The sequence below is a fragment of the Anabrus simplex genome, chromosome 2 (genome assembly GCF_040414725.1).
Source record: "Anabrus simplex isolate iqAnaSimp1 chromosome 2, ASM4041472v1, whole genome shotgun sequence".
In the NCBI taxonomy this organism is placed as follows: domain Eukaryota; kingdom Metazoa; phylum Arthropoda; class Insecta; order Orthoptera; family Tettigoniidae; genus Anabrus; species Anabrus simplex.
Window position 1 is genome coordinate 1,237,337,399 of NC_090266.1, and position 23,390 is coordinate 1,237,360,788.

General features: G+C 40.4%; 1 protein-coding gene across 5 annotated transcripts in view; it reads right to left on the reverse strand.

Moving 5' to 3' along the window:
• Positions 1-23,390, reverse strand: part of Pex23 (peroxin 23) — a 986,852-nt gene that overhangs the window by 193,422 nt on the left and 770,040 nt on the right. For all 5 annotated transcript variants that reach the window (XM_067142270.2, XM_067142269.2, XM_067142271.2 and 2 more), the window contains one exon: positions 15,093-15,243. In XM_067142270.2, the coding sequence (XP_066998371.2) occupies positions 15,093-15,243 (151 nt within the window). The remainder of the gene's footprint in view (positions 1-15,092; positions 15,244-23,390) is intronic.

Here is a 23,390-nt window from a genome sequence, read left to right on the forward strand (position 1 = left end):
CATTAATTTCGATACTGCACCACATATTCACGATAAAGAATGATTTTTAAGCACAACATTTTTTAGTGCAACAAATGCATAAGTCTCATATTTCCCGTTTTTTCTCTTATGGGCATTGTAATAATTACTTTCCGAAACTTGTACATAAGCAGTAAACATGTATGAATCAAACTGTCATTGTAGTCCCACAAGCACTATAATATATTGTTATACTGTACTATTATTACACTATTGAAGAATATAAAAATGATCAGAGAAAAATGTACTCACCGAATATCTACTTTCTTCTCTTGTTCTGGATATGAAACTGCCAAGTCACTAATTTAACTCAGAAATGTTCACTATATATCCACACACGCAGTGGCGGTGACAGGGGGGGGGGGGGGAGGTTAGCGGTTAGGGGTAGTGCTCTTCCACATTTTGGGGAAAAATAACATTTTTATTGCATTTTAGCCGTATAAAAAAGAAATTAAATTCATAGTTCAAATGTAGGTCCTACCATTTTGTTTCTAATTTCTTTATCCCCCAGTCGCCGTCACTGTCTACACGCATGCACACACACAAATTTACACAATTAGGAACACTATTCGCAATACACATGCAGTGGATGCCTCTCAGTTCACACTTTAGCGGTGTGGTACACTCCGAAACAAGGAGCCGGGCACAGTGCTACATCGCAGATTTTGCAGCAGTGCTGTGTCTCCTTTCTTTTATTATTTACATTGCAAACAACACATCTCTTGCTTGCAATGGGTTTCGTCTTTGAGGGGGCATTGAAATCCGGGAAGTGCCTTCCCGAGAATCGATCCGAAGGGTCATTTGACAGTGACACTACTGATCTGACTGGCTGAGCTTCAGCAGGGGTTGATTTATCATACTTGTCAAAAAGCTTCTGGATAACGTGCATACGAAATTGTAAGTGAGTGAATTTTCCTCCATGTTTTTTTTTATTTATTTATTTATTTATTTAATTATTAGATACAGCCTATGGAGGGCCATTTTACACTAATAATAATAATAATAATAATAATAATAATAATAATAATAATAATAATAATAATAATAATAATAATAATAATAATAATAATAAGTTTAAATAAGTATAAAAGATAACAAAGGTATAAACAACAATATTAAGTAGCAACAATAATTAACAATTTTAACAGTAACAATGTAACAACAATGACAACGGTAACTGGCACGTGTCGGTTTCAAAAATTAGGAAGAAGAAAGGTCAAGGGTTGGAGGGACGGAAGAAAGTGAAAACCTGGAGAGGACTTCAAAGGAATCTTTTAATTTTTTGTTTGAAGGATGCGAAAGGTGTGAATATGTCGATATCGGGTAGTGAATTACCAAGAGTAGGGAGACGGTGGAAGATAGAGCATTGCTGTAAGGTTAGGCGCGGATGGGACACATGATGGGTGCGCCGATTGCGTGTAGGGCGGGGAGGAATGTGTATAGGGAAGTACGCTGGAAGAGAATTACATTTGGTGTAACCATTGATTATTTTGTGCAGGTAACATAGATCAGAGAACTGTAAACGGCTTCTCAGGTCAAGTATACCCAGGTAGTTCATAATGTCAGATTTAGTTTTGTTCTTAAAAACAGGATTACGAGTCTTTACAATGAAAGTGAAAAAGTTAAAAATACTATTTAGTTGAGATATGTTTGTGATAGCAGATGAGGACCAAATAGGGGAACAAAAGTCAATAATGGGGAGAACATACAAGACAAAGTATAATTTTAAGGCGTTAACATCATTAATTTCAGTAAACCTGTAAAGAATGCCTAGAGTACGCATAGCACGGGATTTTATGGAGTGAATGTGAGCAGAGAAGGTTAGTTTACAGTCTATTATAACGCCTAGGTCTCTTACCTGAGAAGCCGATTGCAATGTATTTCCGTAGATGGTATATGCAGTGTTCATTCCTTGCTTTAGCAATGAAAAGGAGATTGTATTGCACTTCTTAAAATTGGGAGAAAGATTCCATTTCTTAAACCAGTCACCACACGAATTCAGAATAGTCTGTAATTCGTCACAGTCATCAGGCGTAGACACTTCTCTTAGGATTTTCAGGTCGTCGGCGTACAAGAGGAGGGAACACTGACTATTTCGGGTGCAAAAAATTATGTCATCGATATACAGAACAAAGAGTAGGGGTCCCAGAATACTGCCCTGAGATACTCCTGATAACACAGATAACCATTATGAGGCAGATTCAGGGAGTACCACTCTTTGTTTTCTGCCGGAGAGGAAACTTGTGATCAATGACAAGACGGGGCCATGGATATTAAATCTGGTAGCGAGCTTATAAAGAAGAAGTGCATGATCCACTGAGTCGAATGCCTTGGCCAGATCTATAGATTGCATCTAACTGAGATTTATTTTCCATTGCTGAAATGATGTGGTGATTGAGAACAGTGAGGTTAGTGAGGCATGATTTTCCGGGAGTGAATCCGTGTTGTTCTTCAGATATGTACGGCTGTGTGAAAAAGAGGAGTCGGCAGTGGATTATTCTTTCGAGGACAGAGGATAGTATTGGAACGATAGATATTGGGCGGTATGATGAGATATCATATCTGTTGCCAGATTTGAAAATAGGTGTGATATCAGCTTGTTTCCAGCTGTCGGGGAATGTACCAGTAGCCATACACAGGTTTAAAATTGTAGATAACGGTGCACAGAGAGATGCAGAAGTATTTTTGAGGAATATAGGGCTAATATCATTGGGCCCGGTGGAGCGGTTTGTTGGGAGACTATTGAGAATATTTTGTACTTCGTTAGGGGTCGTTGATATTTGTGACAGTGAGTAACTGCAAACACTATTGATCTGTGGTAGTTCTGTGATAGGTGCAGGAGGGCTAAAGGTAGAGTGAAAGTACTCATTGAATTTTTGAGACCTTAATTCAGTTGGGACATCATCACTATGTAGTTTAAGATTCAGTGGTATCGGGGTGACTTTCTGCGTGACGAAATTAGGGTCCAGAACTTTTTAGGGTTGTTTTTAAGGTTTCCAGCTATAGAAGTGATGTGCCGGTTGTAGTCATTTTTAAGATGCGATTTTGAGATTTTCCTGAGGTGTTTAAAAGTATTATACGTGTGTGAATTGGGGATAGACTTCCAGAGTGACCACGCACGGGTTTTGTTCTTTAGTAGCAATTTACTTTCGGCACTCAGCCAGGGGGGATATTTGTGCGTTCTGGGTTTGGAGAAAGGTACATGCTGTTTAATGGTGGTAAATATTAAATCCTCAAACAGGTAAACCGCACTATTGACGTCACGCTCAGCTGATAACCAGCACCAAGGGAGGGATGACAAGTCCTGGTTGACGACTAGCCAGTCCACTTTACTCCAGAGCGGAAATGTTCGCCTCGCAGCGGGTGGGAAGTCATTATGTTGACAAGCAGGTAGGCTGAGGGTAGCCTCGATTGAGTCATGGTCAGCGCTAAGAATGTTTCTGCCAACAGATACACTAACACTAGTTACTGTAGAGAAGAGGAGGTCCAATGTTGCCAGATTTCTAGTGGGTTTTAAGCAGAACTGATGTAGATGAAGACCATTTATGAAATTAGACAAAATAAATGAGTCCACAGGGTCGGTTACTGTTCCAGTGGTTGTAGATTGCCAGGATATGTGCGAATTGAAATCACCGATTAGCACAATATCGTTGGATTTCTTTAGAGCCAAAACCGTTGAATTAAAGCAATTTTCTAATGCTGTGATATCACCGGAGGGTGGGCGGTAGAAGCAGCCAACTAACAAGTTTTTACTTCTGGGGATCGTAATTTCAACCCAGGTTATCTCACATTCAGTCGGGCCTGTGACGGGCTTTAAGTTTATTACTTACTGCAATCATTATACCACCCCCACGCTTACCGGTACCTCTGTTTTTACGGAACACTGAAAAGTTAGACGAGAATGGAAGTTCACTGTCCGAGACAAAATCAGGTAACCAAGTTTCAGTGAAACATAAGATATCAAACTCGTTAAATTCAGGTTCACTGAGTACACAGTCAGTTAATTTGTTTTTCAGACTCTGGGTATTCTGATAATAAACATTAAGCGGTCCTGGATTTAAATGAACGTCACCAGAAAGAAGTAGTAAGATAGCGAACACAGCACGTGAGGAAGCATGGCAACCTTTCGTCCTTTCGCTGGAAGAGACAGGGGCATGGCGAAGCACAGAGAGATCAGAGACGGACAAAGCAGAGAAAATATAATGCCGTTCAGCGAAGCACCATTGCAGTACTGAATCACACGACACTTCACTTGCTTCAGGGATGGTTGTAGATATGAAAGCACAATACGACACACTTCTATACACAAGAAAGACTAAGAAAAGAAAGTAATATGTCGGAGGTACAAAAACACGCCCGTTCCCAGTTACGGCCATCTTGATAAATAACGAAGGAATTGAACATTATTATGTCCAACAAGTGCCTGAAAATCTTTTGGTAGAATTTCTTGATTCGCTTTCGGGCTGTACTGTACGGGACCATACACTGATCAGATAAATCGACCCCACCCATTGAGTCATTGTAATCTATAAACATGACAGGCTTTTCTACTGTGTCCCCTTTCCTGTTTTACACAGTGCGCATTTCGGCATCATGTATGCTACTTAGCATAAACACATCCCTCTTGTCTCTCCACTTGAGAACAATGAGTTTGTTACGATAAGCAAACGCAACTTCCCCCTTTTTTAGTTTCTTCCCCATAACATCTTTTGGGAGATTTTTTCTGTTCGGTCTTACGGTGCCTACAGCATCTGTCTGAAGGTCATTGAGCAGGTCAAATAGCTCCGGACTACTGTAGTAATTATCCACAGCTATTAGATAACCTTTATTCAGCAGACCTTCGGCCAGTGTAAATACAACTTTGGAAGGCTAAGTGTACTCCGAAATATCTATTCCACAAACTTAGTTTACCAGATCAGTTTCCTTCCCAATATACCATAGGAGGTTCCACACATACCCAGATTTAGCTTCACATAACATAAGATTCCATACCAAAGCGCGACCGTTTCTTTGGTATGTATACCTTCCATCCCAGTCTACCTTTCCAAAATAACAGGCTCTCATCGATAGATAGGCAATCGTCTGGAGTATATGCGGTTCTGAATTTTGATAATAGGTCGTCTAGAACTGGCTTCACATTATACCTGTCTATTATATGTTTCTTTGTCCGCAAAATGCAAAAATTTAAGTAAAAGGAAAAATCATTTCTCAGACATAATTTCATAAAATACAGGAGTAGCTAACAGTTTATTATGAGAAAAGTAATGGACTAATTTCGGCTTCTGAACAATACCCTGCAGTAATAAGATTCCTAAAAAAAGTTTTATTTCAGTTTTGTTAGTGGGTACCCAGTCTCTCTCACGACTTCTTCTTTTCACTTTTGCCATCAACGAATTCGAGGTAATTGTTTGCTGAGCATAGAGATTTGTTTGCTGTGCAATAAGATCACAAAGTCTGTCATCTATAAAAAATTCATAAATTTCTTCGGGCTGCTTCTTGTCTAAAAGTTCACCCTGGATTCCAGCATTATAATTTATTAGAAATCTTGCTCGCTTACAACCCCGCACATCCCATTCACCATGTACAGCAGCAGGACTACCGTCATTCGCAGATTCAGTTTCACTGCTTTCACTGGAACTCGAACTCCGCACCGACTGAACCGGTCTTGGAACACTACTAGAAAAACTACTTCCCGGAATATTTACTAATAACGGAGATTCATCGTCACTTTCCGAGCTGAAGTCACTACAACTTTCATCTTCGCTGTTTTCAAGAATATCACGAATAGTACAATCACTTGGAATATCCCTCGCCCTTTTAAACATACTGTAATACGATATAAAACAAAATAAAACTCTAACACATTTCAAAAACGCAAAAGGAACACACTGAAGCTACTATTACTGAAGCTTCTATTTATCGCGAACTTAGTACAGCGCAGGGCCAGTCATACGGCCTACTGACGAAGGCACGGGCTGAATGTGATGCGGCGCTTAAGCGATTTTTGCACTGAACAAATACGAACGAAACAGAAAGGGGATTCCCTGTCGCAATACCGTTCTTACTACGTAGTTTAAAACAATCATAGAGATGGCAGCACCTTCCAAAGCATGTGAGGAAAGTTTCAAGGCTCGCGCCTAATATTCAAGATAAGAAGAAAATAAAAACAGTCGCGCGTCTGGAGCCGCATTGCCCACCCTAGCGCAGAGTTTGAAGTGCAGCTGGAGCCGCAAGCCCCACTCTACGGGTTAAGTTCAAGTTCGTTTATAATTACCTTGATGATCTTGTAATTTTTAGTGAAACCTTCGAAAAACACCTACTCCATCTCAACGAAGTACTTGAAAGACTGCGTAAAGATGGTCTAACCCTCAAGGCATCCAAGGTTTCCTTCGCACAACCCCAGATGTCCTTCTTAGGACATATTGTGTCGGGGAGGGATGTCTCAATCGATCAGTCTCGTACTGCTGCCATCCAGAATGTTCCCCCCTTCAAAGGACGTCAAGGCTGTAGCCAGATTCATTGGCATGGTTAATTTTTTTCACAATTTCATTCCCAATTTTGCTGAACATGCAGCCCCATTAAATGCCTTGAGAAGAAAGGATGCCAAATTTGTGTTTGGTGATGCCCAACGCAAAGCCTTCATGGACTTGAAATCTGCCTCATGTAACGCACCTGTACTGCCTATGCCAGACTTTTCTAAACGCTTCATCCTTCAGACTGACGCCTCTTCCTCAGGCATATCTGGCGTTCTTCTTCAGGAATTTCAAGAAGGGCGTTGTCCTATTTCTTATGCTTCACGTACCCTGAATCCCGCTGCCGAAATTATTCCATTTATGAGTTGGAAGCCTTGGCTGTTGTCTTCTCATTAGAACGCTTCAGAATGTACCTGGAATATCTTCCTTTCGATCTGGAAACTGATAATCAGGCGTTCAGTTGGGTACTAGCCAAGCTGCGAAGGACCGGTTGTCTAGCATGTTGAGCAGTGCTCATCTCAGCCTTCCAATTTGAAGCCCGCCACATTCGTGGCACCGAAAATGTTGGGCTGATGGCCTCAGCAGGATGTTCTATCCAGGCAGCTCTGACCCTCAGTCAGAGCTGGCAGACCCATCTCCCGAAGAAGTATCGGCTTTTGTCAATGTAGTTCTCACTGACTCTCCCTTCCTTTTCAAGGATATAACCAAACATCAAGAGGACGATGCTGAGTTAAAAGCTATTATCGACAGGATTAAATCCGGTGAGCACGTTAAGCCCTACATTCTTAAGGATGGTGTCCTTTGTTGTCCTGCTCGCGGTCGCAGAGACCCCAAAATTGTAGTCCCGGCTCCCTTCAAATATTTTCATGAAGCCCCAGTGAGCAGTCATCTGGGTGTTTTCAAAACAAGAGAGAAGATTCGTAACCACTTCATTTGGAAATCCATGGATAGTGAGATCTGTACCCTTGTCAAGTCCTGTAAGATTTGTAACATCAGCAAACCCACCCCGAATACTCGTCTAGGTCTCTTGCCTTCCGAGCAAGCTTCTCGCCCAATGGAAAGACGGTTCAGAGACTATATCGGGCCCTTCCCGAGATCTCTGAATGGTCATCGTTTCATACTTGTGTGTGTTGATGCCTTTCCACGTTTTACGTGGCTGTTCCCCACTCGGATGGCTAACGCCAATACCACCATCTCATGCTTGAAGCAGATATTCGCCTCGTTTGGAGACTCTCAATTTTTGGTAAGTGATAACGCAAGAGCCTTTACTTCAGCACAGTTCTGGAATTTCCGTTTTGATCTATCCATTGCTCATGTAACCACTACCCGTATTATCCGAAGCCGAATTATGCTGAGAGAGTGAATCGTAGCCTGCGATCTGCCCTCATCGCTTATCACTCCTCAGACCACCCCAAGTGGGATTCTTCACTAAATTGGTTGTCGTTTGCATTTAACACTGCTGTCCATGAAAGCCACAAGCAAACCCCTGCTTCTTTAATGTTGGCTTTTACTCCGAATTCTCCTCCATCTAATCTGTGGTCAATTAATGATTTTCTGCCCGATGATGCCAGCCCAGAAAAGATCCGAGCTAATTGGCACCGTGCACGAAAGAACTTTAAGGTTTATTACGCTAAGGTCCAGCGTAATTACAACCACGGGCGGAGACCGCACGAACTCTCTGTGGGTGACCAGGTGTTTATTAAAACACACCCCGTCAGTAGTGCTGTGGACCATGTTATCAGTAAGTTGGCCCCCAGATTTCGAGGTCCCTGCACCATCTTAAAGTTCCTTTACCCCGGTGACATTATTGGTGAGCGATCCCGAAAGGAAAAGGATCAGCAGAGTCCACCTCTCCCAGATCAAGGTACCTTAAGTCTGGTAGGGAAGGGTAAATGCCATTGTTGGTGACCATGTAGATCTAGTTGTAAGCTATTTGTAAGAGTTTAGCTATAAGATAAGTTTATTGTAAGGTATTTATAAGGTTTTAGTAATAAGGTAATAATAAGTTTTGTTGTAAGTTAGTTGTAAGTAATTGTGTAGGTAAATACTTTAGGTATCCTCTAGTGTAATGGATTTAGTACCGGTATTATAAGTTAGGTAGGTTTTAGTTAGGGTCACTCCTTGGAATTTATTCCCCTTACTTTCAGGTTAGGGTAAACTCCTATAGTTTCCTTTCACCCCCACCATAATCTTGTCAAATGAATTATAGATAGCAGTGCTTACCCCGGGGCTAGTGCCCTAATATCCCTGGTGTGCGAAGGAGAGTCCCTACTGCTTACTCATTAAGCCAACCTTTGGGTGACTCTACGCAAGATCTTTGAGCCCAGCAGCATACTTTTACCTCAAGTATTCCCCTGTCTGCTGCGGTTTGTTTATGTTACAGTGGCTGCAGTGACCAGCTTCTCTGACGGAAACCTGAAGTGCCAAGTTGGGGGGCGCACTCTGTGCCTTGGGAGTTCCATCTGGCACCACAATCCTGTGGCAAACATCCTAATGGTGGCAGTCTCACTGGATGGTGTCTCACCCATCTGCCGATTTGGTGCAAGATACCAATGGACTGCAATTTACATAGCTACCTGGGTTGAACTGAAATTGAATGGAGCCTGGCGGCAAACGGCCGTGTCGGCAGCCGCATCATCAGCGAGAACCTGTGACCTAGCTGTGCAGTGACTGGTGTAGAAAAGTGGTGCAAAACACTTAGACCATAACTCGCCTAAGAAGGCTTTGAACGCTGTTTAGCAACAAAGTGAGAAGTTTCTGGATGACTAACATTTGGCAGAGTGTACATCCTTTGGTGGACAGAGCACAAATTTTCTAAACACCTGTGAAAGGGTCAGAAGACATTTTGAAGTGTAATGTGACTATCCATGTACATTTTTGTGATATTTATTGAATAGGTGGATCTATGAACACCTTTATTATTTTTGAAAATTATTGGTGAATCGTAAAATCTTGGCTACTAAAAGGACCTTGATGTAATGACAGTTTGTTTTGATTACTTAGAAAGTCAACTTCAAGAAATCGTGTATGTTAGAGTAATGTATCTTTACTATCTGTACTGTGTGAGAACGTTTTATCGCTTTCTCCTCAGCGAAACTATGTTAATGGTCGAGCGTGGCTCAACTTTCGAGGGGAGGAAGATGTCACGGGTGAACAATGTAGTGAAAGTGGAAAGTGTTTATTGAAGACTTTATTTGTAAAATGTGGTGATAATGTCTTTTTTGTAACGACCTAACCTGTACAGTGTAATATTGGTAACATATGGTATTTGTAAATAGTAGAGTTTGGTTCTATATTTACTAGAAGTATCTAGAAACTTGTTACATGAATTTTTGAACAGGGTGCAATGCCTTTTGTTGGTTATGTGTTCTAGAAGGCATTTTCTAACTATTCTGGAAATGGAAGATTCGCGAACGTGCGTATTCGAGGACTTATTTAAAGTTGTAGTAGGAATTGTGATTGGCGAACCTAGGTGGGGATAGGCGGCCTCATGCATTCTGATTGGCTACTCCAAGGCCAGGGTTTACCTTTATATAGAGTGCGAGGCAGCATTTCGTCGTCTTGTCTTGTCTTGCCCTGGTCTGCCTTAGTCTGTCTGAAGTTTTACGTCGTGTGCGACGCCTCGCTAATGGGATGGGCCACCTTCAGGTAAGCACTCTTGAATTCCGTTCTGGCTAAAATTTCCGTAATGTTCGGTTGTTATTTCGTATAAGAGTCTGCCCTAGCCTAACCTAGATTCGCCAAATTAATTATTTATGACGCCTTAGCTTTTCAGCTGTGCTTGCCTGTTTGTTTTCGAGGCATTCCCTTTTCTTGTTTGACTAAATATGTAGATGTAGTTTAATATATTTACCTTGAGGTTTGCCTCTGGTAGTTCAATGTCACTTGATGTATGCTAGAGTTCTGAAGAGTACGTTTACTTCACTGTAAATTGCATTGTACAACTGGATTTGTAACTAGATGTATAGTTGGTATGAAATTTTGAACTTGTACGAAGGTATTATCAAAGAACCTCTAAGTTATGTGTGTGAGCCGGGCTGAGTGGCTCAGACGGTTAAGGCGCTGGCCTTCTAACCCCAACTTGGCAGGTTCGATCCTCGCTCAGTCCGGTGGTATTTGAAGGTGCTCAAATACGACAGCCCCGTGTTCGTAGATTTACTGGCACATAAAAGAACTCCTGCGGGACCAAATTCTGGCACCTCGGCGTCTCCGAAGACCTTAGAAAGTAGCTAGTACGACGTAAAACAAATAACATTAATTATTAATTATTATTAAGTTATGTGTATCACGGAGAATATAGTTCGTAAGTTGCAAGTTGGCGGATTTTGTTCAGAATGTATTTGTAAAATCCTTTTGTAAATAATATTTTTAAATTTAAGGGTCACAGTTGATCATTTCGGAGTCTGCAATCTAAGCCATGTCCATGCCCTCGGTAAGTCCTAGCTCCTTCCACCTTCCTGGTTTATTGTCCACTAATTGGCCCTAGTGATATTTACGTATGTTGTTGTCGCGGAGATCCGCGTAGTTTCAGCTAATGTTTCGCTGAGTGTGTAGTGGTTTCTGATATTGTGTAGTTGCTCTTACCTTCCTCCCTTTATTGTGTTTAGAGCTTTGTTTTGTGTAGCCACTGTAGTAGCGGTAACATGAACCAACAAGGCAATTACCTGATGGGACTTATAGATGTTCTTCCTATTCAAAGACGACGCCATAGGACCTATGATGAAGACGCAGAAAGTAAAAGACAGTCAACCGGCAGCTACACACTCCCAGAACGGGCGGGAGACCTCAAAAGTGTATGCAAAGCTACAGTTTTAAATACTTTCATAATTTATCCTTTAAAAAAATTGAACAATTGTTATGAAGAAAAAATCACAGACAACCATGGTGGTCCTAAAACATTTAAATTTAATGAACAGGACAGAATGCAAGTGAAAAATCGCAGTAACTCATTCCCCCAGAAATGTCTCTCATTACAGTTGTTTAAAATCTAAAAAGGAATACCTTCGTTGGGACTTAAACTTAAGCCGCATGTTTGCTGCCCTGATAGTGGTTCTACTGCAAAGTATTCTGAAAAGAATTTCCTAAGCTATCGTTTATAAGACCAAGGAGTGATACCTGCAAAAGGTATGATTATTTAAACGTACAATCAAAAGCTAATGATCCCATACAATTATCAAAAGCCAAGAAGGCTCTCGAGTTACACCATACACAAGCTGAGTGTGCCTTGTCTGCATTGAAAAATGGTACAATATCCAGCATATTACCTTGCAGCCAACATTGCACTGTTGTTGTAGATTTAGAAAAAGTTCTCCCTTTGCCTAAATTGACACATAGTAACAAGTATTATTTGTTACTCTCTTGCTATAACTTCAACATCCCCATTACCGATATTGTAACCAGCACTTCAGCGGCTACACCAAACACAGTTAAAGGGAGGAAAGTAAGGGCAATTACACGGTACCTAAAACACTACACACACAATAAAACATCTGACGAACTACACGGAACTCCTCCGATAACAACACTGGTAAATATCAGTAGAGGTAACTTGATGGTGGTAAACCAGGAAAGTGGAAAGGAAATTGGGAAACCTTACCAAGGGCCGTGGAGGTGTGAAGGTTGCAGTTATCCGAAAAGCCAACAGTGATCTCTTGTTTTCGAAACATTATTTACAAAATCGGCAATACAAATTAACTTCCGAAACAAATTCACCAGTACACCAAATCTAGACACACACTACATATGACATACACGTTCTCTGACAAATATAGTTTTAGACGTTCCTAGACAAGAGCTTTACCTTAAGTTCAAAGAGTTAAGCAAATACATCTCAGTACAAAACAAATTCCACAAATACAATATTGAACGTAAGAGGAAGTACACAATACTATCACATTTTAGAGTGATATCAAAACTTGCTTTTCACATCTGATCAACAGAGTGATGATTAGGGCAAACTCCTGTGATACACCAACGAAAACTAAATGGAACTTAAAACCAGACAGAAAGCAACAGCGCTTACCCCAAGGCTGCCCATGCTGGTACCGAGGAGACGTTCACGACGTCAAAAACTTCGGCAGGCTTGTGAGGCCAAGACCAAGACGGCTCAGAGACGTAAGACCTCTCACGAAATGCTGCCTAGCCCCTTTTAAAGGGAACTCTGGCCTTGGAGTAGCCAATCAGAACACAGATATGAACGATGGCATAATGTGCTTGTGGCACAAGGGGCACAGAGGTAGAGGAGGGAATGAGATGGCCTCTTGTATTTTGCAGGCTCTAAACTCTGGTTTACTTCCAAACAGCAAAACGAATCTTGTTGTATGGAGTGACAATTGGTCAGGCCAAATAACAAATCGAATGTTAATATTTTTGTACATGTACATAGTAGAACAAGGTATTTTTCAAGACAGCAGAATATAAATTTTGATTGTCTGGGCACAGTTTTTCAGTCGCCAATCGTGATTTTGCTCTTGTAGAGGACGCAGCAAGACAGCCAAAGTGCAAGTAACGGAAGATCTTGGAAATGTGATCAACCAAGCTAGGCCTACAAAACCTTTCCAAGTATTGAAAATGAATTACTTTGAGAAAAGATCTTCTGAGTGCACTGATACAAAAAAACTTGGCATCACTCAGGTTTCTTTGATCAAAATAAGCAAACAACAGCCTGGTATTGTGTCCTGCAAAACAGACTTTTCCAATCTGCGTGATTGGGAGAATGTTCATGTAATGAAAAAAGGCAAGACAATGAATGACACTGCAGCTGTGGAATTGGAAAAACTTACAGCTACTTTTCCATTGGCACCAAACAAGGAAAAAGATCTTTCCACCATTATTAATTACATGGATGAAAACATGAAGGACTTTTTCCAACAGCTGTTAGGTCAATAAAGTCAATGTTGTCTCATGGCACTTAGATCTATTAGCTACGTCAAAACCTTTTGTACTTAGATCTTTCTGCTCAAAAAGCCACATAACTAATTTATTTTTGAAGATAAATCAGAAAACCTTTGTCAACATTTTTAGAATCATGTAAAGAGTTAATCTGTGTTTAATTACAAATAAATATTCATTTCTCACAAAGATGTGCAGTTTTTTCTTCTCCCTGAAAAATATCACTTTTGTCACATAGTACCTTTAGCAATTTTAGTCCTCAAATATCGTTAATGGAAAAATAACGCACGCTTAATAGCTCGTAATAACGGATGCATCAATGATTGTGTTCTTGCAATTACCAAAGGATAGTACACTGTTTAACATCAGAATTTTCAAGGGACAGAAAAAACTGTCATTACAATGGAGTTCTCGCTATATGCCATACTCTTTATAGCAGACTTCTATTGTTATTTTTCAGTTAAAAAAAAAAAAAAAAAAGGAATTATTTACATTTCAAATGACACATTCCAGTGGTGTACCCACAAATATTCTTCAGTATGGTAATCCATAAAGTAAAGATTGCACACACCAACCAGGTTATTACAATTACCAAATGGATGTCTATGAGGATGTTCCTCCTCTTTCCACACTGACCTGTTACTATGCTTGACCTTACATCACCTTTACTGCTCCCTGGAAGGGTCATGGATGCGAACTGTGTCCCACATGTGAAATCGACCAGGCATTTTCGGCCAGAGCAATGTATTCACTATTCCATGTTTCTGTAGTGGTTGGTAGTGTGCTGTGGTACATTGTGTGTATTGAGACAAATACAAAGTCTCAGAGGCTGGGGAAATAAAACAGACAGGGATTAGGTTCCTCAATCTTAAAAACCAACGTTTTGCCTCAGTGTGCCAGTGGGCTCCCCAACTGAAATGCCAGACCTCTCCAAAATGCTGGCTAGCATGCTGCTGAGCCTCCTTTGTAGTACAATACAGTGACAGTGCACTAGGGGAGATGATAATCTTTTTAAGACTGAGAAACCTCAAAAGTGTCAATTTTGATTAACTCTATTCTCAATCAATAAATCAAATTATGGTTCCCTTCTTGAAATGCAACTTTGGAGCAACCAACCAGTCACAGCTAAAACCCCTCATCCAGCCAGATATCAAAGCAAGGATCCTCTGAACCGAAGCTGCTATGCTAACCATTCAGCCAACGAGCTGCAACGAATTCCTATCTTTATTTACATGACTTTTTCCTTTCGCCTATTTATAATTCTCAACTATTATATTTTACTGTATTTTATAATTATCTGCTGTTAATACTATGCTGTCATGGACACTTAAAGAGTCTTCATCAAACAGAGGAGGAAATAACCTTAAAAGAAAGAGACACTCCTGTATAAGCAATACACTCCAGCCATAAGTGGATGCAGGAGGATGATCTCCCCAGAAATGAACAAAAAGAAGGCACCAAAAAGCCTGAAAGAGGAAATTACAGAAACTGAGTCATGCAGATCATATAATGGCAGGGACTACAGAAAATTTGAGCCTGTTGTCATTGTGAAATTGAAGCGAGTTAGCAGATTCACACATTCTGAACAGCTTGAAGGAAAATGTCTCCTGCTACCTTACAAATGGTGGCAATAAGCACATAATACACATACCAGAAGATCTTTCTTAAAGAATCTGAAGCTACAAAAACTAAGAACGTGTAAATTATTACCTCTGAGAAAGGATCCTCCCCAGCCTCCAGTATACACCCAGCCAGTGTTATCATAGCCTATGCCCCAAGTGATTCCAGCGGAGCACGTCTCAACTTTCCGCAGATGACCTCCCATCTGGCGCCAAAACATTTCTACTGGAGGCACGATCACCTGGAAAACACACAAATAATTAGTATTCACATCCAGCCTGACACTCTGAGAGGATTTACAGGCCAAGGTCTTTCCCTTAAATATGAAAGAATACAAGACAAAAAAATCACTTTTCATTAGCTAACAATGCTAAACTACTACGTGGCCATCTGTTGTTAGCAGCTCTCCATGCCTTGGTGAACTCTACTAGATGTGGCCAAATCATTCTCCTCTCACCAACTGGATGTGTAAGTACGATGTTAAATCACTAAAAATCATAAAATAAATAAATCCCCAAAATGCATATGATTACCAGCTGACATTTTTACTATATTCAATTTCCTAGCAAGTTTCTTCAACCTCTCCTTACTTCTACAACCATTTCTAGCTCTATTTCTTTATAAACTGCACCTCATTCCTAATCTCTTTATTCACCTGGTATAATATATTGGGTCCTTACCATTCCTTACCACCTAGAGGGAAAAATATTCTAGACAGGGTGCTGATAAAACGGATGAGCTCAACAGAGAAACTGAGGTGGTAAATGGCAGAAGAGATAATCAAGTCACTTTTGTCGTAGTTTAAAAGAAAGATTGCTAAGAGGCATCGGGGAATTTTTAAAAAGGAATTATGATCAGTAGAAAACAGTAAATAAAAATGTAAACAATGTACAAGATGGGTTTAAAGCAACTGTTAAGGAGTATGAAAACAGGTATGTAACTTTAAAGTTGGTAAGGTATGGTAAAAACCCAGTATATTACAACAGAGAAATACATACAAGTTGTTTTACATCGCACCGACATAGATAGGTCTTATGGCAACGATGGGACAGGAAAGGGATAATTAAGGTGTGAATAGGGGAAACCACAAAAAAACATCTCCAGGGCTGCCGACAATGGGGTTCGAATCCACCATCTCCTGAATACTGGATGCTGGATGCTGGCCACACTTAAGCGTCTGCAGCTATCGAGCTCGGTAACAGAGAAATAAGGAGATTAAGAGAGAGCTGCAGGTAAGAAAGAAATAGATTTAGGAATGGTTGCAGAAGTAAGTCAGTTGGTAGTCATATGCAGTTTAATGTTGCACAAACACATCAAAGGCTAGCAGCTTTGGCCCCAACATTTGTCTGGTGTGAAAATCAGAAACCATGGAAAACCATCTTCAGGTCTCTTGCCTGTGGGATTCGAACCCACAACCTCCTGAATACAAGCTCACAGCTAGGTGACCCTAACCCTTACTTTTCCTATCAATCTCAAGCAGGATAAAATATTGCATGAACTCCAGCAAGAAATAAAGAATATGCTTATCCAGGCAAATTCAAATACAGCAGACCCACGTTAATCTGGACTGACCACGTTAACCAGAATAACCTAAAATAATAGCAGAAAGATAATTAAAACTCTGTTTACAGTAACAAAACTTGTTTATTATAGTACACTTATAGGACATTGGCTAGAAAATGTTCTTTTCACTATGTTCTGGTGTCTCTGAAAACTAAAAGCCAAGCTGAACTGTCTCCGTGAGGCAACTTGAATTTCAGTCCTCTCGAATGAAGTCGCAGACCAGTCGCTTTTGCCGTAAGCATCCGGGGCAATGTTCAAGAAGGTCGTTTGCTAAAATAATTCAACACAAAACAACTATTTATTTTTCAGTTGGTTCATACCTTCCCAATGTGAAATGGTTTTTATATTCCAGATATTAAGAAAAAGTTAGCCAGCCTGGTGGCCATGATCATGAAGGCATGAAGTCTGTACGGTCAGACACCGTGGTAAGCCCTTTCGAGTTCCGTTGGTTGAAAAAATTTCATCAATAGAACATGGGTTGACATGGTACAAGAGGTGGTGGTATGCAATTCCTAATCACTAGACTGTGTGCCAAAAGCCTGGATTCAATTTGAAACCTCTCCGCAGTGCTTATACGAAGCGAGGGCTTGTCACGCTGTTGATGGTGATTCCGTCGGATGGGAACGTAAAATTTTGAGCAGACACCTTGGTGCTATTTGACAGGAGTAGGCTATGTGCTGCCACCGGGTTTCACCCTCCCCTTCCTACTATCATATCACATCTTTCATTTCATCTCATTAACTCGCCTGGTGAGGTTGACGTCAGGAAAGGCATCTGGTCATAAAAATTCACTCAATTCCCACCCGACCCCGTAGAGAAACGGGACAAGGTTTGGACATACATACATTAACAAAAAGAGTATTTTAGGCTATATTAACTTGTTGTAACAGGGGCATTGTACTTATAATAGGAAACACTTTCAAGCAATACACAGAAAATCTGCACTTGTACGTGTTACCGATTTCCGCTCACTGGACTGTGTTTGCAGAGGTCTATTTATTGAATCAGCTTGAAGGTTTTTTAATTTATAAAGTGACAATTTTTTTTACATGAAAAAATAACATATTGCATAATAAATAAAATTTTCATCCTGAAATCATTGATCAAGTTACGACAATGAGGCAGAAAAGGGTGATTATGACCTTTGTGGATTTCAAGACGGCCCATGATTCAGTGGAATGTGAAACTTCTAAAACTTGTCAGGAAGTTTGGAGTTGATGATAAATCCCTAGTTTCGATCAGGCAGATCCTCACAGACACATATTCACAAGTTCTTAGGCGAGCTATCGTAAAAACATTCAAACGTAAAACAGGACTAACAAAGGGGTTTGGCCTCTCATTCATGCTCAACTGCGTTCTGGTGAAAGTCTTCAGAGAATGGAGTAGGCAACAAATGATATCCAAAGTGGAGTAAGAGTAGGCTGCAAAAATACTGGTATTACATTTAACTGCCTGGCATTTACTGATGATTTAGTAATCATTGCAGACAACATTCCAACAGCAGTGAACAAATATAAGAACTACTAGATGCAACCACTAAGACAAGCCTGAGGATCTCATCTGAAAAGTCAATGTACATAGACTCAACTAAAATGGCTCCTATCTACAAGATTGAAACTGTGTATGGAAGTATCCAGAGGACTGAGTCAGATCCTTACTTTACAGGGCTATGAAAAAGAATCGCTAGGATGGAAATGTTCTTTAAACTGTGCCTAGGTCCAGAGTCAAACCAGAATGCCTCGACACTGCAGACACACTGGCCAAAGTATCAGGCTTTTACATTACATATGAGATCCAATAGGGTATTGCATGGGAGCATACCACCACTATCAGAAAGAAGACACCTAAAGAGAAACCCATATACAGTAGATGGCTGTATAGAATACCCATCCCCATTGGCTTAAAGAAGTGCATGAATATCTAAAGGAAGGAGGCATAAACCCCAAACAATTTCAAGACAGAGCCATCTTCAGGAAGAAAGTTATGGATTTAAGGGAGAATCCAGACACGTCTTGCTAAATCGCGCAACATCTCGGTGGAAGAGCATCAGACTGAGACTGAAGAATCTTCGACTACAATGTAAAGAAATAAGAATAAGCCACTGGAAGAAAAAGGGTAGGTAGCTTGTGTAGCCATAGCCCATAGCTGGCTGGATCGATATAACAATAAATAAAATAATTAAACAAAAATGAAATATAATAACAAGAATGCATTATCAATTTTAAACCATACACATAAAGCATAATTAAATGACATCAGTACTGGTAAAAGCATGTAAATGTGTCGTATTGTTAATGTTACTTGATATTCAATTAAATCTGTCAAATGAATTTTATGGTTAAGATCACACTTGGTTCTTTAAAAATAATAAGGTAAGGATGCCCTCTTGATTTAAATTTTTAAAAAGTTCTTTTCTAAATGATACATAACATATTGGCCTGCTCACCCCACTCTCATGACAGCTCTATGTAGATGTACAGTATAAACCAGCATTATCTTGTGTTTGTTCTGTAAGCTTCGCTACAGTTTGTTTTCTTTTTCCACACATTACATTTTAGCACAAATGTTAACAGTTCGCTCTAATGTTGGAGACATTGTAATGTGAATATGTGCACTCCACAAATAATAACGAAGGATGCACCCTTTTCAAGTTTTTCTATTAGAGCTAAATTTGTATGTTTTTTTTTTTTTTTTTTTTTTCTGAGCATTTCTGCCCATAAAAGAGGCTTGTTGAATGAAATAATGGAAACACACTGAAATTCAGTAAAATACAGTATCCTCCTCCTTCCCTGTAGTGCATCATCTTCGGTGAAACATAATCCTAAAAATGGCTGTCAGGCAGGTGGTTACATGTCTGACTCAAATATAATGAAAACAGTTCACCAGAGCAATGAATCATAATGTAAAGATGGTAATACATCATGACAGTGGCACTAAACATACAAGTTTTCATGAAATAATCATAAAAAATATGACGTCGAAATGTTAACCATATGTAATCACGTTCAATGTAATGTGGCTGGAAATAAATCTTGATGAAGTGCGAATGTTCCACGGTGCGCTGAAGTTTGGGCAGTGAATAACACGGTGTTAAGTAATTATACATTAGTGACTGTGATGTATGAACAAGGATGCAGGAAATTATACTCGTGTGACTAACCTATGTGTCATAATACTGAATAGGGAAGGCAAGAGCAGCAACAATTCCAGTACAAAACAAACTTCAGTAAGGTAAAACAGGCCGTTTCCTTACTAAAATATATCCTAAAATGATCAGTCCCCAATTAAACCCATTCATTTGAAATTCAACACTGCTGAAGGTTCGACTTTGGACAGCTACAAAATCTGCATTTTCCACAGTAGAAAATTTCATTTCTAGTTGCGATAACCCCCTACCTGCTCAATTAGCAGTTAGATTAAGTTTGCTAGAAGTGCAACGGGTGAAATATTATGAAATTCAAGATGAATTGGAAACAGTTCAAGATCTTACTGATGAAACTGAATGAGGTCAAATGGCAGATGGGTATTGCAACGCCATTACCTTGTTTTACTCTTCAATGAAGAAAGCCTAATGTAACCAGCACAGTAGTTCGGATCCATCAATAAATGTTAAGCTACCACAACTTTCTATTCCTAATTTTACTGGCCAGTTTCAAAAATGGGTCACATTTAAAAAAACATTTATGTCTCTTATTGGTAATGATATAAATATTCCTGATATTCAAAAGCTCCATTATTTATAAGGTGCTATTATGGGAGACAAGAGAGTTATTCAACACATTCAATTAAGTGAAGAAGGCTTTGATATAGCTTGGGAATTGTTGGTTCAGAGATACAAGATTATTATTATTGCTAGGGGCTTTACGTCGCACCGACACAGATAGGTCTTATGGCGATGATGGGATAGGAAAGTCCTAGGAGTTGGAAGGAAGCGGCCGTGGCCTTAATTAAGGTACAGCCCCAGCATTTGCCTGGTGTGAAAATGGGAAACCACGGAAAACCATCTTCAGGGCTGCCGATAGTGGGATTCGAACCTACTATCTCCCGGATGCAAGCTCACAGCCGCGCGCCTCTATACGCACGACCAACTCGCCCGGTAGAGATACAAGAATGACACACATTGACAATATAATGAAACTACCTCCATGTTAAATGAGAGCATAAGACAATTAGTATATGTTACAAAAAGTAATTTAAAGGTACAAAAATCTATGAAGCAGGATACAGATAGCTGGGATGCTACTATCATATACACTGCTCAAAAAAATTTAGAAGTACAAGAATTTAATCGTGTGTGCCAGGTAAGTAGTCCATGATTAAGATAGATAGTGTTGCTCTTATTCTTCTGGCATGTTTTAAGAATGAGAGGAATCCCCCACATGGCTTTGTGGCAGTAGTCAACGTCTCATTCTGTCACCTCGTGAGTGTTAGGGTTGGGGTTGGGCAGACCGGAACATTCACTTGTTCCGCAACATTAGGAACTTGAGGCGGAGTGTTTCGGTACAGAGTGCCGAGACACGGGACACAGGACTGTAACTGCGTCCTAGAGAGAACTTCGAGAGGCAACAGGACATGCTCCGCTTCAGCTGGATGTGCCTGAACCGAACGTGCTGTGCCAAGGCCGCACTAGATAGATTAGTTGGCTTTGGCTGTGTCTGCCTGTCGATACCGGCTGTGTGCCGCCCTGCGTTGGAGTGTCAACATTTTTCATCCAGTTATATCTTTAATTCTAAAGCGATGACCCGTATTTTTCTTGGACTTAAAAGTTTCCTTAAAGACCAAATTAATTTTTAACATCAATCCCCGAGAAAGTGTTGAGGGAAATTTTCGAGATATTGAAGAAAGTAAATGGAAGTTGAGAGGGAAGGAATTCGAAGTGCAGAGAGCATAAGGCGGGGCGGGGCGCACATTGGGACGCAGGCGAAGCAGCTAAAGCAGTGCAGCGCAGAGTAGATTTTTGTAATCCACACAAATCATTGCACCATCGCAAGTTGACAGACAGGGCAGGCCGGTTCTGCACGTACTTCCGCCTACCACGCGATGTCTTCGAAACACAGTTTCCTGCGCACGTGTCACGCAGTTAGTTAAGAAATGGAGGAGAAAATTACCACAGCCATTCAGTATCACCATGTTTTGTACTCGTACATACTATGTGAATCATGTGGACTGCAATGCAGTATGTACGTATATATGTACGTATGTATGTATGTATGTATGTATGTATGTATGTATGTATGTATGTATGTATGTATGTATGTATGTATGTATGTATGTATGTTCGTGAGTAAATGGCTGAACAGAATTTAATGAAAATTGGTATGTAAATTCGGGGAATAAGGCACTACAGTCTAGGCTATAAATCATTTTATTCACGCTGCGTGACAAGGTAGTTTAGAGAAAGGCCTAAAATGTAATCCACCAAGCAAGTGGCCGTGCGGTTAGGGTCGCGCATCTGTGAGTTTGCATTCGGGAGATAGTGGGTTCGAACCCCACTGTCGGCAGCCCTGAAGATGGTTTTCCGTGGTTTCCTATTTTCACACTAGGCAAATGCTGGGGCTGTACCTTAATTAAGGCCACGCCCGCTACCTTCCCAATCTTCCACCCTTCTTCCGTCGCCGAAAACCTTCGATATGTTACGTGCGATGTTAAACAAACAGCAAACAAAAGAATGTAATCCTCATATATCTATGAAACAATCCATGACCCAAGTTCTCGCAACATATAGAATTTAAGACAAAGATCTAATGCTGATTATGGAGAGCATCATCGCCGACTCCGTCGCCGTCATCCATCATCACATTTATGTGAAGAGATAAATACGGAAAATCATTTATCATGTCTTGTCAAATATAAATGCAAACGCGTTCACAACAGATTGTCAATGTTGATTGATTTTAGTATCTTGTGTCTTGTGACAACTAGATGAAAATCTAGCAGTACATTTGTAAATACATATTTTTCCCTCTCCCCCACTGTGATCCTATTAATGAATTTACCATGCAAGTTGGTCGTGCGGTTAGGATCGCCTTGCTATGAGTTTGCATTCGGGAGATAGTGGGTTCGAACCCCACTGTCGGCAGCCCTGAAGATGGTTTTCCGTGGTTTCCCATTTTCACACCAGGCTAATGCTGGGGGGGGCTGTACCTTAATTAAGGCCTCGGTCGCTTCCTTCCCATTCCTAGCCCTTTCCTATTCCATCGTTGCCATAAGACCTATCTGTGTCGGTGCGACGTAAAAAATATAAAAAATAATCATGAATTAAATTCTTTGCTTAGTCCATATGAACGCCGAACATCAGTAACATAGAAATATTGTTCAGTCTTGTAAACTGGCGAAGGTGTTTGTTTTTATTGCGATTGTCTTAAGCTGAATAACCGCGTTGCCATCAGCACAAGGGAAATTGTGCAGATGACTAACAAAATGACAAAAATCGCGAATGCTTGAAGAAAAAGAAAAAAGAGCCTCTTTATACTGGATGCCCCAGTATCACAGAGTCTAAAGAAAACATGTTATTTCTGAAAACCGACGAGACCCTGCGTGGCAATGTGCGCTCACGTCCACTTCGCAATTTCGTAAGCTTCGTGCTGTTCTGCTCTGCTCTTCCCTGCTCTGCGGTCAACTGCTTCTCAATGTGCGCCCGGCCTAACAGCAAGAAAGTACAACAATGTATTCATCCAGTTATATTTTTAATTCCAAAGCGACGACCCATATTTTTCTTGGGCTTAGAAGTTTCCTTAAAGTCCAAATTAATGTTTAACGTCAATCCCCGAGAAAGTGTTGAGGGAAATTTTCGAGATATTAATTACTCACTAATTACTCAGAATA